Source organism: Thalassophryne amazonica, chromosome 12, assembly GCF_902500255.1.
Source record: "Thalassophryne amazonica chromosome 12, fThaAma1.1, whole genome shotgun sequence".
NCBI classification, from domain to species: domain Eukaryota; kingdom Metazoa; phylum Chordata; class Actinopteri; order Batrachoidiformes; family Batrachoididae; genus Thalassophryne; species Thalassophryne amazonica.
In genome coordinates, this window is record NC_047114.1 from 32,798,254 (window position 1) to 32,817,291 (window position 19,038).

The 19,038-nt window shown below is 40.3% G+C and overlaps 1 protein-coding gene across 1 annotated transcript; it reads left to right on the forward strand.

The window, feature by feature from the left end:
* Nucleotides 1-5,186: 5,186 nt before the first annotated feature.
* cldn1 (claudin 1) lies at nt 5,187-17,967 on the forward strand. Its single transcript, XM_034183985.1, has 4 exons — nt 5,187-5,686; nt 9,811-9,975; nt 16,499-16,583; nt 16,718-17,967. The coding sequence occupies exons 1-4, from the start codon at nt 5,464-5,466 to the stop codon at nt 16,875-16,877; spliced, it is 633 nt and encodes a 210-aa protein (XP_034039876.1). The 5' UTR covers nt 5,187-5,463; the 3' UTR covers nt 16,878-17,967.
* The last annotated feature ends 1,071 nt before the right edge of the window (nt 17,968-19,038 follow it).

The window sequence follows — 19,038 nt, forward strand, 5'->3', positions numbered from 1 at the left end:
AGTTTATTTCTCTACTTTGAGCAAGCTGCCCCATGTTATTAGTTCTGTTGTCAGGCATGCAATGTTCTTTTGGTTGCATCAGTGTGGTAAACTGGTAGGTGATTCCAATCTCAACCAGGCCCGGTCCCTGTTTACATATGTTACCCAGCTAGTGGCAATCAGGTTCTTTGTATGGTGGTTCTGGGAACTTTTGTCTCTCCAGTCCCCACACTGCTCGAGTTTCCAGCCTATTGTCTCTCAAGGTCAGTTTGAGGTTGATGTCTTCCCCAGGTCCGATGTGGGATTGTCTATGGCTGATAACTCTCCACTCTCTTATTGGGTAATCTGGATTTTTTTTTTTTTTTTTTTTTTTTTTTTTTTTTTTTTTTTTTTAGTGAACCCTTCTCTGCCACAGGTTGTTGCTCTGGGTTTTTAGATTTTTCTGTCCTGCTCGTTTACTGTCTATCGCCCGGGAGAGAGGTTGTCCTGCTAGCCTGTCTTATTTTTGTCCTAATCCCTGTCCCACCTCTATTCCCAATCTCACTGCTGGCAGACCCCCTGATGGGTCATTGCACCCGAATTGTCCTGGTGGTCGTCCTCCTGACTCTCCCGTGGGCTGCAATGGGGCTCCTGACCGGCTCACTGGTGATCATCTGACCTTCAGACGGCCATATTGTCGCCCGGCGGGTGGGCTCCCTGACTATTATCACCCATTCAGGCCCATGTCTCCTGTCCCCCTTGTTTTTGTAAGGGGTCCTCCACTGCTCAGTCACCTGCTTTATGGCCGTTTTTTGAGGGTTACTGCCTGCTTCCCATGGCCTTCACTCACTGTCCTGTTTGCTTCTTAGTGTTTTGACCTTGCTTTTTGCTCCGACCTCCGTCTTGCCTTAATCCTGAACCCAGTTTGTATTTTGACTCTGCCTCTGTTTTTGCCTTTGATACTCCTCGACGCCATTGGTATGATCTCAGCTCGTATGTTTGACCACGTCCCAGCCTGTACCCTGTCTGATATCTCTGCCTCATTATCTGATTACCCATGTACTGACTCTACTGCCCGGTTACCAGATAAAGCCTTTTATTCATCACAACCAGCGATGTCTGAGAGTCTGCATTGGTCTCCACCTGTTTCCTGCGTCAATCCATCACGAGCCCTGACACAAATAAAATCATCTTGTGTGACCAATAAACAACCAGCAGCTGTTCAATCAGATCTGAGGTAGTTTTATGCAACAGGAGCTGCAGACTTTTTAGCAGTGGGCGTGAAACCAGCGAATCCTTGGGTGATTACTCAGAGTCCTTGGCGAGGTCTTTAATCCCAAAGGTGTGTGTGTGTGTGTGCAAATTCATGGTATTTACAGTGGAGCCAAAAAGTATTTAGTCAGTCCCTGATTGTGCAAGTTCTCCTACTTAGAAAGATGAGAGAGGTCTGTAATTTTCAACATAGGTACACTTCAACTATGAGAGACAAAATGAGGGGAAAAAAAGTCCAGAAAATCACATTGTAGGATTTTTAAAGAATTTATTTGTAAATTATGGTGGAAAATAAGTATTTGTCACCCACAAACAAGCAAGATTTCTGGCCCTCACAGACCTGTAAGTTCTTCTTTAAGGTGCGTTTACACATAAGCAAGACGTGTTACGAATGTCATTTTTCTGTCATTCATGACACATTCCTGACATTCTTAATGTGACTTAACGCATCTGAATAGGTTTCTTAATAGTGCGTGTTGGTGCGTGATATTCGTGGAGCATGTTTTTGCCTGTCAAAAAATCTTCCACGAATGTCACACACCACCCCCATTTCGTCTCACATCGTGGAGGTCGCAACTGAGCGTATTGATCCATCTCGATGAGTAGTGATCCTTGGAGCCCAGACTGTCACGCGTTATTACGAAGTGACACGGAAACTGTAAAGTTTTGACATGACTTGTAACGCGGCGTCACATTTCACTGTGCGCCATGACGAATCAGGTTTCTGTCACGTGCGCACAATTAAACTCGGCTCCAAATGTCGTTCCACAGTTCCTGCTGAAGCTCCTCAGGACGCTCCTGCAGGTGTTCCACCTGTTGTTGTAACCGATGAGCGGCAGAACGAGTCTGAGCCAGAGGAGTGAGAGGAGACTCACGTGCAGCCAGACATCTCTGCACCTCCTCCAGTCCGGTGGAGGAAGAAGCGTGCGCACAATTATACCCTGCTGCACCGCATTCAGTTTGATTGCTGACACCAAGTGGCTAAATGTCTAATTTCAGTGCTCTTCAGCGCACTCCTGCAGGTGTTCCACCTGCGTCATGTGCCTGATGTTTGGGAAAATGCGCAAGACAAGAGCCGCATGAAGCCACATATCGGGCTCTGTCCTCCTCCTCCTCTCTGTGCCACTCCATGGCACAGAGCCCAACTATGCATGCAATCACAAAGTTCTTCTGAAAAACTGGAGCGATCTGAATTAGGTTGGATGAATATGGGTGTGTGTGTGGAGACAATTCCCCTCATTCACAATGTGACAGAATTTAACGATGCGCTGTTATGCGCAATAGCGTGCAACAACGCAGAACACTATTCTTGACCGTGCGTAATGGTTCCTGATAATTCTCCAGCAGCATGTGCCATTAATCATAACGTGTGGTAACAGGTTGCAGTAGTTCCTGAGGACACCTTACGCCTCTGTCCCGAATAATCACATTTGTGATCAGCGGCCAAGAATGTATACTTCGTGGCATTCGTGACTTGTCGTCGTTATGTGTAAACGCAGCATTAAGAAGCTCTTCTGTCCTCCACCTGTTACCTGTATTAATGGCACCTGTTAGAACTTATCTGTATAAAAGACACCTGTCCACAGACTCAAACAGTCAGACTCCAAACTCAACCATGGCCAAGACCAAAGAGCTGTTCAAGGACACCAGGAAGTAAATTGTAGATGTGCACCAGGCTGGGAAGAGTGAATCTACAATAGTCAAGCACATTGGTGTGAATAAATCAACTGTGGGAGCAATTGTAAGAAAATGGAAGACATACAAGACCATTGAAAATCTCCCTTGATTTGGGGCTCCACGCAAGATGTCATCCCGTGGGGTCAAAATGATCATGAGAACGGTGAACAAAAATCCCAGAACTACACGGAGGGACCTGGTGAATGACCTGCAGAGAGCTGGAACCAAAGTAACAAAGGCTACAGACTACGCAGAGAGGGACTCAAATCCTGCAGTGCCAGGCGTGTCCCTCTGCTTAAGACAGTACATGTCCAGGCCTGTCTGAAGTTTGCCAGAGAGCATATGGATGATCCAGAAGAGGACTGGGAGAATATCATGTGGTCAGATAAAACCAAAATAGAACACTTTAGTAAAAACTCAACTCATCGTGTTTGGAGGAAGAAGAATGCTGAGTTGCATTCCAAGAACACCATATCTGCTGTGAAGCATGGGGGTGGAAACATCATGCTTTGGGGCTGTTTTTCTGCAAAGGGGACAGGACGACTGATCCGTGTTAAGGGAAGAATAAACAGGGCCATGTATCATGAGATTTTAAGCCAAAACCTCCTTCCATCAGTGAGAGCATTGAAGATGCAACGTGGCTGGGTATTCCAGCAAGACAATGATCCAAAACACACTGCTCAGGCAATGAAGGAGTGGCTCCATAAAAAGCATTTCAATGTCCTGGAGTGGCCAAGCCAGTCTCCAGACATCACCCCCATATAAAATTTGTTGAGGGAGTTGAAAGTCCGTGTTGCCCAGTGACAGCCCCAAAACATCACTACTCTAGAGGAGATCTGCATGGAGGAATGGACCAAAATACCAGCTACAGTGTGTGAAGACTTACAGGAAATGTTTGACCTTTGTCATTGCCAACAAAGATTATATTACAAAGTACTGAGTTGAACTTTTGTTATTGACCAAATACTTATTTTCCACCATAATTTACAATTTTTTTTTTTTTTAAATCCTGCAATGTGATTTTTCTGGATTTTTTTTTTTTTTTTTTTCTCATTTTGTCTCTTACTCAGGAAGTGGAAGCTTTCACTGAACACATCAGTGGATAACAAGATCAACTTTATAAGACTTGACCCAGTTTTCCTTTTTGGATGTCCACATAAATGAGGGCAGGAGTTTGGACACTGTAGTCTACAGGAAGCCCACACACACAGACCAGCATGTTCTACTGTTATCAGAATCCTGCAACACTGGACTGAAAACATCCCAACAAGTGCCCAGGCCCAAGAAAAGGAACACCAGCACCTGAAGGAGTCACTAGAGCTTGTGAATATCTGAACTGGACCTTTGTGAAAACAACTACAAGAGCCAGAAGGAATACCAACACGGTGGTTGATCAAGAAAAGAAGAAGAACAAAAGGAACAAGAGCAATTAAAGATTTCTGATGTCCGTCAATACGGATCCGGATCACCTCCAAAATTCAGTGGAGTCTTCCATGCCCAAATATCTATCTGTGGTGCAAATTTGGTTAGAATCCGTTAAGTGATGTAATCCTTCAAAGCCTATATAATGAGAAATCTCGATCCTGAATCTGGATTTGGATCCGGATCACCTCCAGAATTTAATGGGTTCTTCCATGGTCAAATATGTACCTGTGGTGAAAATTTCATCAAAATCCGTGCAGTAGTTTTAACGTAATCCTGGTAAAAGACAGGCAAATAAACGCCGATGATTTTATTACGTCCTTGGCGGACGCAGTAACAGTGTAATTCCATATGTGGCTGGAATTCCCAAGACAATCATGAGAGATTTCAGAAAACACAACAGTTCTGTGTTTGTTGAAACCCCTCAACATCATCAGAAAGAAACTGGTTCAGACCAAAGACCTCACAACCAGAAAAGCAATCGTGTATGTGGTTCAGTGCAGCAAGGAGTACAAGGAGGTCTACACCGGAGAGACCACACAGCCACTCAACAAACCAATGGTTCAACGTCTCAAGATTCAGTCATTTACCTGCATCTGAAGGAAAAAGAACACAACTGTGAGGATAATAATGTTCATATTTCAGTCAGGGAAGGTGGCTAGTTTGAAAGAGGTACCACTGAATCCGTCTTCGCTAAAGTGATGAAACCTTCACTAAAAAGAGGTGACCCCAAGGCACCTGCTTGGTATCAGATGACCTTACTATTTGGCTAAAGAGGTCATCCACGGCAAAATTTTACCTTGGTGGATGTTAGGGTTTGTTTGCTTGATGTTTGTTTTTTTGTTTGTTTGTTTTTTTGTTTTTTGAAGAACGCAGAAGACTTGCCAGTTGTTTTGGACAAGACACCTCCACTTCCACTAGGTGTCCTCCTGCTCCTCCTGAGAAGAACCTCCCTTTTCTCCAGCTACAGCTGAGGATGCACATATAGACCTCACTACCTGACACCCAACACCACCATCGGAGCCAGAACACTTGGAAAAATATTTGAAGAACTACTTTGGTTTGTTTTCCCCTCCAGTAATTTAAAAAAAAAATTTTTTTAAGCTTTAAATCCCTTCTTTTGGGGTTTAAACCATGGCAAATGTAGGATTACAGCTTCTTGGTTTTGTGCTGGCCTTCCTGGGATTCATTGGCTCCGTAGTTGCAACAGTCATGGTGGAGTGGAAAGCTTCATCCTATGCCGGAGACAATATCATCACAGCGCAGGCGATGTATGAGGGACTGTGGAAAACCTGTGCAATGCAGAGCACGGGTAATATCGTGTGTCAAGTGTACAACTCGATCCTCCAACTACCAGGTAACGACCTTTAACACACAACATTTTCAATGATATTCTTTATAAGATTTGGAATCATTGAGTTTCACTGGATTTATTCTTGTACTAATCCGTGGACTGATGGTTCATATCCTGAGCATCAAACTATAATTTAAAAAATGCGTTTATCATGATGAAAATGTTTTGTGTTTACAAGCTTGATAAGAAAGGAATGTGTTCTTCAGCGGTGACTCAAAGCTCCTCAGAAGCTTCTTTGACTGGAGACTTCATGCATGCACAGGCATGTCAAATACCAGCCTCAGGCTCACAAAAGACAAAGTGTTTGAAACACCTGGAAAGGTGTGGAAGTTATTCGCATCTCCACAGTGCAACATTTTCCATCTAACTGGAGTTCATTTACAGATGTCGAAAATATTCATACCACACTTTAAAATCATTGTAGTTCCCACTTTCAAAGCAGGGTGTACCAGCTCTCACCTTATGAGTGCTGGGATAGGCTCCAGCCCCCCCATGACCCGTGATTGTAGTAAGCGGGTAAAGAAAATGAATGAATTAATGAAAAACTGGACAAATGGACAGACTCACTGGATACAAAACATCCACGTGTACTATTACTACATTCTGATGTACACATTCAGCAATCAATCAATGACTCATTGATCAATCAGTCATATAGTACTAGGAAATATACTCAACAAAAATTTAAACGCAACACTTTTGGTTTTGCTCCCAGTTTGTATGAGATGAACTCAAAGATCTAAAATTTTTTCCACATACACAATATCACCATTTCCCTCAAATATTGTTCACAAACCAGTCGAAATCTGTGATAGTGAGCACTTCTCCTTTGCTGAGATAATCCATCCCACCTCACAGGTGTGCCATACCAAGATACTGATTAGACACCACGATTAGTGCACAGGTGTGCCTTAGACTGCCCACAATAAAAGGCCACTCTGAAAGGTGCAGTTTTGTTTTATTGGGGGGGATACCAGTCAGTATCTGGTGTGACCACCATATGCCTCATGCAGTGCAACACATCTCCTTCGCATCATCCGTGAAGAGAACACCTCTCCAACGTGCCAAACACCAGCGAATGTGAGCATTTGCCCACTCAAGTCGGTTACGACGATGAACTGGAGTCAGGTCGAGACCCCGATGAGGACGACAAGCATGCAGATGAGCTTCCCTGAGACGGTTTCTGACAGTTTGTGCAGAAATTCTTTGGTTATGCAAACCGATTGTTCCAGCAGCTGTCTGAGCGGCTGGTCTCAGACGATCTTGGAGGTGAACATGCTGGATGTGGAGGTCCTGGGCTGGTGTGGTTACAGGTGGTCTGCGGTTGTGAGGCTGGTTGGATGTACTGCCAAATTCTCTGAAACGCCTTTGGAGACGGCTTATGGTAGAGACATGAACATTCAATACACGAGCAACAGCTCTGGTTGACATTCCTGCTGTCAGCATGCCAATTGCACGCTCCCTCAAATCTTACGACATCTCTGTGGCATTGTGCTGTGTGATAAAACTGCACCTTTCAGAGTGGCCTTTTATTGTGGGCAGTCTAAGGCACACCTGTGCACTAATTATGGTGTCTAATCAGCATCTTGGTATGGCACACCTGTGAGGTGGGATGGATTATCTCAGCAAAGGAGAAGTGTTCACTATCACAGATTTAGACTGGTTTGTGAACAATATTTGAGGGAAATGGTGATATTGTGTATGTGGAATAAGTTTTAGATCTTTGAGTTCATCTCATACAAAATGGGAGCAAAACCAAAAGTGTTGCGTTTATATTTTTGTTGAGTATAAGAATTTTACCTACTATTTTAACAAATCGGGCAAAATTTCAGATGTTGACTTCCCTACTGAACCCCTTAAACCAAGAGTGAGCAGTCCAGCATGCTGTGAAAAAATGGAAGATGAGTAAGTACACTGTGATCCATAGTCAAAAACTCCATTAGGATCTTGTAAAGATCTCATATCTGTATTACTTTGACCCTGCATCAACAGGCACATAGACTGTCTATAGAACACTTTGATGGGTGGTTTGATGTACTGGGGACCAATAAGAGGACCATTAATAAGTCCAGTTGGTGCAGTAGAAGCTTTCACATAACTCCTGATATCTGAATGACTTTCATGCAGCATTCCCACATACCATGTGAACTCTGTTCACTGTGATTCTGATCTATATCTCTTTTTTTGGCTATGATATCTCACCACTGCATGCAAGTAGCTATATTTGTCTATACCAGTTGCAACTTTCTTGTTGTGAGTCAGTGAATATTATGTTAATCTTCTCCTGTGTCTTCTGTTTTGTATTGTCACAATGGTTATAACACTCGATCATTGAGGTATCAAGGAGTTTTACTGACCATTGTTGCCAGTGTACTTGTTCATGGGGTGAGTAAAGTCAAGATCTTGCTGTTGTATAGTGCGTTGGAATGATTTATGTTAGGGTTTGGTCCTATTTGGAATAGTTTTAAATATTTCATTGAAGATCAGTAGACTCATCATAGTTAAACAAAAAGATGATTACAAACTTTTGAAAGTGCTAGAGTGTGATTTAAACCAATACTGATTTTTTAAATTTTACTATTTTTTTTTAATCAGAGATGATATTTTCACCTAAATAAGTCTGTATTTGAGGGAGAACAATATTCTTCAAAATTTTTGAGAAATATGCCAACTTAGGAGAAGTCATACAATTAGTGTTGCTTTCAGGATCAAAATCTCATCTTTCACCACATGACTGCTGGGATAGGCTCCATCTCCTCCATGATGACTCTCAACTGGAATAAGCAAGTATAGAAAATGAATGAATGAATGTATGATCAAAGTTTACTTTTTTGATAAGAGGCTGGGATAGACCCCGTACGACAATCAATTAAAGTGAATACTAGACCCGCCAATATGAAGGAAATCTTTTGGTAGCAAAAAATAATCTCCAGATGGTAAGTTCAAACATCAAATGCTGAGCAACATCCATCAGAAGAGAGTTACAGGCTCAAAGTAATTAAACTCAGCTGACACATTAAGATAGAAAATCACAATTTCTCAGAGTTGATAATTGTAAACAACACTGGAGGGCCGATCTCACATTCGGTTCAAAGTATAGTGCACAGCATGGAGGTACAACGCCTGCGCTCATAGCAAGCGCACTTGAATTCATCTGTGTGCCAGGGGGAGTGTTTTTCTTCAAATTAGGTGTGATCAAGCACAGTTCTGGTACATTTGCTATCACGAGGCAGTACAAATTGTTTGTGCCCTCGGCCACATTGTGCACCTGGAGCAATGTGAGGGAGATGGGGCGGTGGGACTTGGTGGTGCAGGAGGCACTAAATGCTTCACCTCATTGGGGATGTGCTTTATAATGTGTGTTAACAACAGTTAAGTTGAGGCCTGTGACAGTATTTTGTAATAATGCCTGAGTAATACTTTATTCTTTAAAGTTTAACTGGTATCTAATAATAAAAGCAACATTGCAACTTATGTGTACTCAACGCACAAACATATATACACAGAAAAATGGACCCTTGTACTCAGAACTTTGTTACTATGGAGTATCATCAAAATATCTAAATATATTGTGATTACCAGGAATGACTTGATGTATAAAACAGTCTAGAGCACAGATAGCACCTTAAATATGGAGCCTCTCTCTGTTTATCTTAAAAGGGACATAGAGAGGACTTGTGACCTTGCCAGAAAGATGTGTCGGCCTCAGCTAATACTCACTACACCCCAGGGTGCTGGATGACCCCCTGCCTGCGGTGTAAAAGCTTGCATGGTCATCTCAACAATTTCAATTTATTTTTGATGTTGTTTTGATTTCCTGTTTTCTGTTTCTTCAGCTTTGTAAAACCTTGTAACTGTTAGAATGGCCTAAGCAGTGGGTCACCCCTCTGAGTCTGGTCTGCTTGAGGTTTCTTCCTCAGTATCATCACAGGGAGTTTTTCCTTACCACTGTCGCCGATGTGCTTGTTCTAGGGGTTGGTAAGGTTAGACCTTACTCGTGTGAAATGCCTTGAGGTGGCTTTGTTATGATTTGGCGCTATATAAATGAAATCCATTGAATTGAGTTGGAGCCCCACACTGCAGATATTCTAAATGTTATTAAAATGCTCCTGTGCTTTGATTTCCAGCAATTGTTGTGGGAACACGAGGGCTGATGTTGGCCGACATTTTGGTGTGTTTTGTCGCCATCATCGTGGCCACAGTGGGGATGAAGTGTACCACCTGTCTGTCTAACGAACCGGAACTGAAGAGCAAAGTGGCTCTAGCTGGAGGGATTTTATTCATCATTGCTGGTTAGTATTCAAAATAAATATCAGTCCACTGTTCTGTATCCCATAATGCACTTATTTCTGCATATGATTTGTCCTCAGTGTTTTTCTTTTGTCTGTTCTGTTTCGCCATCATGTTGCCACTCTCTTTGTACAAACTGTGCAATGATTTTAAACCTATAAATTCCTGTAAATGTATCTTACAGAGACAACTTTTATGAGGATCAAAGTTTAAGAGATGTTTTGGTTTACCTGAAGAATAAAGAATACATTTAGCTTGGGTGTTACAATTCATAGTTGGAGGCATTTTAGTAGGACTCACAATTACAACCCTGTTGAGTACATTAAAAATGTGTTGTGACATAGAGAATACAAAAATATACACAGTGCATCCATAAAGTATCCACAGTGCTTCACTTTTTTCACTGAAATATGAAAATTTTTTATGTTACAGCCTTATTCCAAAAAGTTTTGCAAATTTATTAAAAGTTAAAAAAAAATAAGAAATTACATGAACATCAGTATTCACACCCTTTGCTCAATACTTTGTTGATGCATCTTTGGCAGCAATTACAGCCTCAAGTCTTCTTGAATATGATGCCACAATCTTGGTGCACCTATCTTTGCGCAGTTTTTTCCCATTCCTCTTTGCAGCACATGCCAAGCTCCATCAGGTTGGATGGGGAACGACGGTGCACAGCCATTTTCAGATCTCTCCAGAGATATTCAGATTCAGGTCTGGGCTCTGGCTGGGCCACTCAGTGACATTCACAGAGTTGTCTTAAAGCCACTCCTTTGATATCTTGGCTGTGTGCTTAGGATCATTGTCCTGCTGAAAGATGAGCCATCACCCCTGTCTGAGGTCAAGAGCGCTCTGGAGTAGGTTTTCCTCCAGGATGACTCTGTACATTGCTGCATTCATCTTTCCCTCAATCCTCATTAGTCTCCCAGTTCCTTGCAATGAAAAACATCCCCACAGCATGATGCCGCCACCATGCTTCACTGTAGGGATGGTGCCTGTTTTCCTCCAAACATGACGCCTGGCATTCAGACTAAAGAGTTCAATCTTTGTCTCATCAGACCAGAGAATTTTGTTTCTCATGGTCTGAGAGTCCTTCAGGTGCCTTTTGGCAAATTCCAGGCAGGCTGCCATGCGCCTTTTACTAAGGAGTGGCTTCTGTCTGGCCACTCTACCATACAGACCTGATTGGTGGATTCCTGCAGAGATGGTTTTCCTTCTGGACATTTCATTTCTCTCCACAGTGGAATGCTGGAGCTCTGACAGAGTGACCATTGGGTTCCTGGTCACCTCCCTGACTAAGTCCTTCTCCCTGATTGCTAAGTTTAGACAGGCGGCCAGCTCTAGGAAGAGTCCTGGTGAATCTGAACTTCTTCCATTTACAGATGATTGAGGCTCACTGGGACCTTCAAAGCAGCAGAAATGTTTCTGTACCCTTCCCCAGATTTGTATTGAGAAACATTATTCTTAAACTGTTGGACTATTTTTTTTTTTTTCTTCATGCAGTTGTACACAAAGTGGTGATCCTGCCCAGCCCAATGTCATGTGTGGTTTTTTTTTTTTTTTTTTGCTTCACTTTTAATTTTGTGCAGCCATCACGGAATGAATGAGAATGAATTTGTGCTGCCGTGACGAAAATTAGGCGCTTTTCATCACAATATCACAAACCAGTAGATTAATGTATATTTCGTGCTGCTGAAGCACGACTTGCCATGAGACCAGGTTGTCCTGCCCCATCATTGCTTGTGAACAGCTGAGCCTTTTGGGGATGCTCCTTTTATATCCAATCATGACACTCACAATTAGTGTCCTCAGTTCCCAAATGCTTATTGAGTGTTGTTAGAAGGAAAGGTGATGTAACACAGTGGTGAACATACCACTGTCCCAGCTTTTATGAAACATGTTGCAGGCATCCATTTCAAAATGAGCAAATATCTGCACAAAAACAATAAAGTTTATCAGTTTGAACATTAAATGTCTTGTCTTTGTGATGTATTCAATTAAATATAGGTTGAAGAGGATTTGCGAATCATTGTATTCTGTTTTTATTTACATTTTACACAATGTCCCAACTTCATTGGAATGGGGGTTGTATGTAGACTCATGCTTGCCTTTCCAAGTTATGTCCAATTAACTGAATTTACCCCAGGTAGACTCCAGTTGAGCTGTAGAAACAGCTCAGGGATGATCAATGGAAAGAGAATGCACCATAACTCAATTGTGAGTTTCATGGCAAAGTCTGTGAATATATATATATTTGCAAAACATTTTTTCACATTGTCATTATGGGGTATTGTGTGTACAATTTTGAGGGGAAAAAATAATTTCATCCATTTTGAAATCAGGCTGTAACATTAAAAAAAAGTGGAAAAAGTGCAGCACTATGAACACTTTCTGGACACACTGTAGTTTGTCCCACTTCCAACATTCTGTTAAATCACAATGACCAAAAAAATGGAGAAAGGTCAGTGTACTTTTGGTCAAGGTTCAAATTGACCAATTTAAACAATTTTGGTGTCTATTCGTGTTTTCTGGCATGACAAATTCAGCTAAGGTACTTTTAAAAAGTAAAAATAGCAGCTTTACCCTTGAGATTTTGTAACATTAAATGCAGTATTTCCCTTAAAGTACATGCCTGATGGTTCACTAGGCCAAGGAGTACCAGCAGGGGCGTCGGACTGGGGGGGTAAAGGGTACTATGGGCCCAGAGCATGGGGGGCCCACAAAAAACTGGCATTAAATACATTTTTGTGTTGCATGTTATTAATGTCCATACAATTCATGTTGTAAAAGAATATAATTAGAATGAATGTATAAATGTTGCAAAACATAATTCTGCTCCAACAATAATATTGAAAGATATCTGAGGCCCTTTCCACCCCTGCACAGTTGTACAATGGTTTAGTCCAGGCGCACAGGTGGCACGCTGCCACACACACACACACACACACACACACACACACACATCCCAAACGGGATCTCACAGAAAGAGGAGGTGTTTAATAGTGCTGAAACAACTAATCGATTATTAAAATAGTTGTCAACTAATTTATTCATCAATTAGGATAACTTTGTTTTACTGCAAATGTTTAGTTTCTTCCATATAAATCAACCTTTTCTGCAGCGCGGCTTTGCTTTGAACCTTGAACCAATCGAAGCAGTGATTCGCAGATCGAAGCAGTGCTTTGATCTGGTGCTTTGTTGAGTCAGTGTTTTATTTTGCTTAATCTTAATTTTTCACCACTAAAACCCCAAAGAGCATATGTCTGTGAGTAATATTTACCTTTTTATGTTAATCTGACCTGTTATGGTCTTCTGAAACAGTTGATAGATGTATTTTATAACTTAAAAACGGGACCGATGCTAACGCATTAGCATGTCTATGGCGTTTTCAATGTTGAAGTTAGCATTAAGCTGTTGCAGCTGTCAGCACATTTGTTTTCTGTATAATAATTCATGGCTCAGCGTTTGTTGTCGTAAAAGTCAAATGTATTACAAATTGTAATATTTTATTCATTTATTTTTATTTATATATTAATAATAGAAACAACAACAATAATAGTAATAATAACTAATAATGCCACAATAGTTTTAGAGAAACAGACAAAAAGAATCTGATAAAACAAAACAGAAAAGATTAAACCAACTAACAATGAACATAAAAAATATAGAAATAACTGTTTCCTGTGAACACCTAGTGACTCTTGAGCCTCCACTTCATCCCTGTTTTATTTAAGTTTAATGACAATTTGTTTCGGTCAAACCACATCTAAGCTGTGTCTCTACACAAGAAAAAAATAAAATGCAGTAAACTGCACATTTGTGTCTTTTTTCATGAAAATATCTTATTAAATATAACATATTACACTTTAGTCAGGCCTTTAAAATAATTTTGGACTCTTGCTGTAATATGTTGTCAGTGGTTGAGATAGTTGCTTTAGGCATCTAAAAATGTTCATAATCAAGTGAAACCTGATAGAAATCTCTTTGGAGTGTTAGTGATGTATGTATGTGCAAAATAAAACAAAACACTACTCCAGGTATGTTTTTGACGAGAATATAACATAACTTTGTTACAAGGTCAAACGTTGATGTTGCGTGATAAAGGCCTTTTAATAATAACTCAAAGAAATAATGGCAAAACTCATATGTAAGTAAAAAAACAAAAAACAATTAATCGAAAAAATAATCGACCGATGAACTGATTAGTAAAATAATCGTTAGTTGCAGCCCTAGTGTTTAGGCTGAAATAAAATGTCTTTCCTAAAAAAAAAAAAATCAAAAGTCCGGATTTCAAAAAAGAAGAGAAAAAGGACAGGGAAAGAAAACTAAATGAGGGAAAGCAGCTGCTAACCAAATTCTTTGAAAAGAGAGGTGAGCTTGAAAGCTAGTTATATTGAGTTGGGGGGTCTGGGGGACCAAATTGCACCATTTTCTAGAAAAATGGTGCAATTTGGTGCATTTTAACAGACAGGAATGCACCAAATTGCACCATTTTCTAGAAAAATGGTGCAATTTGGTCCCCCAGACCCCCCAACTCAATCTTGCTCCCCCAACTTTAAAAAGGGTTCTGACTCCCAGCTGTGATCTAAGGTTATATGATTTAGACCTGGTTTGACTATGCATTAGAAATTTGGTGTTTGCGTTAATAAAACAGAACATAACAGTGTGTGTGTGGGGGGGTCTTCAATATGGCTAGTACCTAGGGCCCAGAATTTGGTACTACGCCCCTGAGTACCAGCCAAAAATATATTTTAATACAGCAATACCACCTTAACGGAGGTGCCAAAAACGTTAAAATGCACTTTGCAGTGCAGCGATGATTCATGCTCAACATTTTCCTGATGCTCCATTTTTGCAAAGTTCAAAGGATACAAGTTTATTTTTAGACAATAAAATATAGACTGTAATTGTTTGTTGTTTTTTTTTTTTTTACTATGAAAGGGTTTTTCTCTCCTTTTTTGCTCTGCTTTTGTGTTTTTGAACAATCACATTTTTTTTCTTTTCTATGTGCCTCACAATTTGAGTTTTTTGTTGTCGTTATTGTTGTTTTGTTTATTCCGTGAGTACCACTGGGCCTGAAAAAAAAAATTCTCATGGAAACAATGAATTTTCTCCTAATTTCGTTACAAACTGGCATAAACATTGCTTGTTAAAATAATCTGGATTAAAATAATTAATTTGTGTGTAAGAAAATCTAAGCACTTCATTAGGTCTGTCCAACATTTTTCTTTTTTCAGTATCCCAGAAAGAGTAGGGATACTTTTGACATCCTTCCGGGACAGTACACCCAATCTGGAGACAAGTAGACTTTAATGGCTCTCAAGAGAAACTGTTGTAATGAACACTGTTGTAGAACAGATTTTCCAGTCAGGACTCTGTCCCTGTAAGGCTACACTGTATATTGGGTATGATACAAAATCTTGCCATTAGAAACTGAAGAAGACACTTGCATGAGTGGCAGAACGTCTTGAAGACCAACAGAAGGCTAGTTGCCAGAGGTGGGATGAAGTCACTGTCAAGTCATTCACAAGTCATCAGTCTGCAAGTCTCAAGTCAGCTTGCAAACAATTGGTGGTCATTATGACTTGAGACTTGCATATTCATGACTTAAGAGTGACTTGCTGGTGACTTCGTCCCACCTTCACTGACAGGGCTGATGGTTAAATATATATGCAAGAGCAATCTGAGATTTCTGACACTTGCTAATCTGGATCCAGATACCCTCCAAAATTCAGTGGAGTCTTCCATGCCCTAATATGTATCTATGGTGTAAATCTGGTGAGAATCCATGAAGTAGTTTTGACCCAATCCTTAAAAGCATATAAAGTGAAATACTGAGCCAGAATCCAGATCCAGATCTGGATCACCTTCAAAATTGAATGGAGTCTTCCATGGCCTAATATGTATCTATGGTGCAAATTTGGTGACAATCCGTGAAGCAGTATTGACGTAATCCTTCAAAGCCTATATAAAGTGAAACTTGATCCAGAATCTGGATCCGGATTTGGATCACCTCCAAAATTTCATGGAGTCCACCTTGGCCCAATATGCATCTGTGGTGCAAATTTGCTGAGAATCTATGAAGTAGTTTTGACATAACCCTTAAAAGCCTATAAAGTGAAATCCTGAGCCTGATCCAGATCCGGGTCACCTCCAAAATTCAGTTGAATCTTCCATTGCCTAATATGTATATCTGTGGTGAAAATGTCATCAAAATCTGTGCTGTGCAGACAGACAGACAGACAAATAAATAAACACCAATGATTTGATTAAGTCCTTGGTGGACGTAACTAGATTTAGTTAATATGGCGTAAACATGAGAAGCCTTAGGAAAGTTTTGTGGATCAGTGCCCTTTTCCTGAAGGTAAAGATATGATCTCAGCTGAAAGGTGGATGATGGGAATTAAGATCATTTTAGGCTTATGATACTTTTGGGAAAGTATACCCAGAATCAAGTACTTTGAGTTCTTCTTTTGACCTACCTGATTCAATAACAAAAAATTATTTCGGTACACGGTTTTCCAGGTCTGCTTGCTCTTGTGGGAACATGTTGGTATGGTCACAGAATAGCACAGGACTTTTACAACCCGTTTACGCCTACGAATGCCAGGTGAGGCCATACTTTCTCAGTTATGATCACATTAAGTGTTGAAGTGACCTCAGTCTGAATTTATCTTTCTGCATGTGATGGCCCTGGTCATTTCTGAGTTGAGTCAATGTACTAAATGATCTGTGTATTCACAGGTTTGAATTTGGAAGTGCCCTGTTTATTGGATGGGGAGCTGCCTGTACCATCATTATAGGTGGTGCTTTCATCTGCTGTAGCCATCCCAGAAAAAACTCAGGGAGACCTCACAACACACCTTCCCGTTCTACAGGCCAGCCAGGAAAGGACTATGTCTAAGAGTAGGACCAGTCCTGTTCATGTTTTCCATCACTAACCTTTGTTTAAATTTTTATAATGTGCATATTTCTATGATATTTGTATATGGTGGGAAATCAGTTCTTTGTTGGTACATAGTAGTGGTTGAAAATAACACTGGGTCATTACGTTTGGATGACCAGCATTATTTACACTTAAGTTTTGAAAACTTGTCCCATATGAATAAAATAGTTATATCAGTGTGTAAAAGATGAACTCCACGTTCAATCATCAAGACTCAGGAGAGAAGAAAACATTCAAGATTTTAATCTATAGTGATATTGTAGAAAATGTTAGAACAGTCTTTGGTGGAGGTCCCAGTCATGACGGTGTAGGGGTACATAGATCTCGAATCCTGCTGTTTGATGAAGGCGGGGTTGAGCTTACCCCCAGGTATCAGACAGAGACCAATTGGTGGTGGGGTGGAGGACGTAGCATTCAGGACAGCAACTGTAGGGAGTGGTGAGGTGACATAGAATTTACATTTTTTAATTATGTGTATGTTTCCTATTGGTTGTGAGCTGATGACTGAAAGGGGAGACCAGCTGGTTCTGATTGGAGATATAGCTGCTACTGATTAGGTGAAACTGAATGAAGCTTTGAAATCTGAGTCTTCCTGACAGAACGTATGTTACATTTATCACTGATGTACACATATGTACTGTATATATCATAAAGCAGTGGTTTTGTTTGCTGGGATGTACTGTGTTGTAGATTTTAAATGTGCACTGTTAGACCTTTATGTTTTTATGTCAAATTAAAATAATAATAAAAAAAATAGATTAATGTGTAATATCCTTAACACCACAGAGAAAAGCATTTACGTTATATAAAAAAGCACTGTAATCATGGAAAATACATCTACCATGTTTTATAACTTTTGGAAAATTGTAGCTAAGATTTCATGCAATACTTTAAAGAATGTTACCTTATATCCATAACATATCATAAGCATCCCAAAGACATATCGTTATCTTTGGCTGCTTTCAGTGATGCCGGTATTTGGTTAGACTCTTTCTCTCCGATTGTTCTGTCTGAGTTATTTTCATTAGTTACTTCCTCCAAACCATCAACATGTCTATTAGACCCCATTCCTACCAGGCTGCTCAAGGAAGCCCTACCATTAATTAATGCTTCGATCTTAAATATGATCAATCTATCTTTATTAGTTGGCTATGTACCACAGGCTTTTAAGGTGGCAGTAATTAAACGATTACTTAAAAAGCCATCACTTGACCCAGCTATCTTAGCTAATTATAGGCCAATCTCCAACCTTCTTTTTCTCTCAAAAATTCTTGAAAGGGTAGTTGTAAAACAGCTAACTGATCATCTGCAGAGGAATGGTCTATTTGAAGAGTTTCAGTCAGGTTTTAGAATTCATCATAGTACAGAAACAGCATTAGTGAAGGTTACAAATGATCTTCTTATGGCCTCAGACAGTGGACTCATCTCTGTGCTTGTTCTGTTAGACCTCAGTGCTGCTTTTGATACTGTTGACCATAAAATTTTATTACAGAGATTAGAGCATGCCATAGGTATTAAAGGCACTGCGCTGTGGTGGTTTGAATCATATTTATCTAATAGATTACAATTTGTTCATGTAAATGGGGAATCTTCTTCACAGACTAAGGTTAATTATGGAGTTCCACAAGGTTCTGTGCTAGGACCAATTTTATTCACTTTATGCATGCTTCCCTTAGGCAGTATTATTAGACAGCATTGTTTAAATTTTCATTGTTACGCAGATGATACCCAGCTTTATCTATCCATGAAGCCAGAGGACACACACCAATTAGCTAAACTGCAGGATTGTCTTACAGACATAAAGACATGGATGACCTCTAATTTCCTGCTTTTAAACTCAGATAAAACTGAAGTTATTGTACTTGGCCCCACAAATCTTAGAAACATGGTGTCTAACCAGATCCTTACTCTGGATGGCATTACCCTGACCTCTAGTAATACTGTGAGAAATCTTGGAGTCATTTTTGATCAGGATATGTCGTTCAATGCGCATATTAAACAAATATGTAGGACTGCTTTTTTGCATTTGCGCAATATCTCTAAAATTAGAAAGGTCTTGTCTCAGAGTGATGCTGAAAAACTAATTCATGCATTTATTTCCTCTAGGCTGGACTATTGT

Excerpts from the sequence above, each read along its gene's own strand:
- cldn1 (XM_034183985.1), top strand. The coding sequence starts at position 5,464 with ATGGCAAATGTAGGATTACAGCTTCTTGGTTTTGTGCTGGCCTTCCTG. Across the intron at positions 5,687-9,810 it reads CTCGATCCTCCAACTACCAG|CAATTGTTGTGGGAACACGA; the intron begins GTAACGACCTTT and ends TTTGATTTCCAG. Across the intron at positions 9,976-16,498 it reads GATTTTATTCATCATTGCTG|GTCTGCTTGCTCTTGTGGGA; the intron begins GTTAGTATTCAA and ends ACGGTTTTCCAG.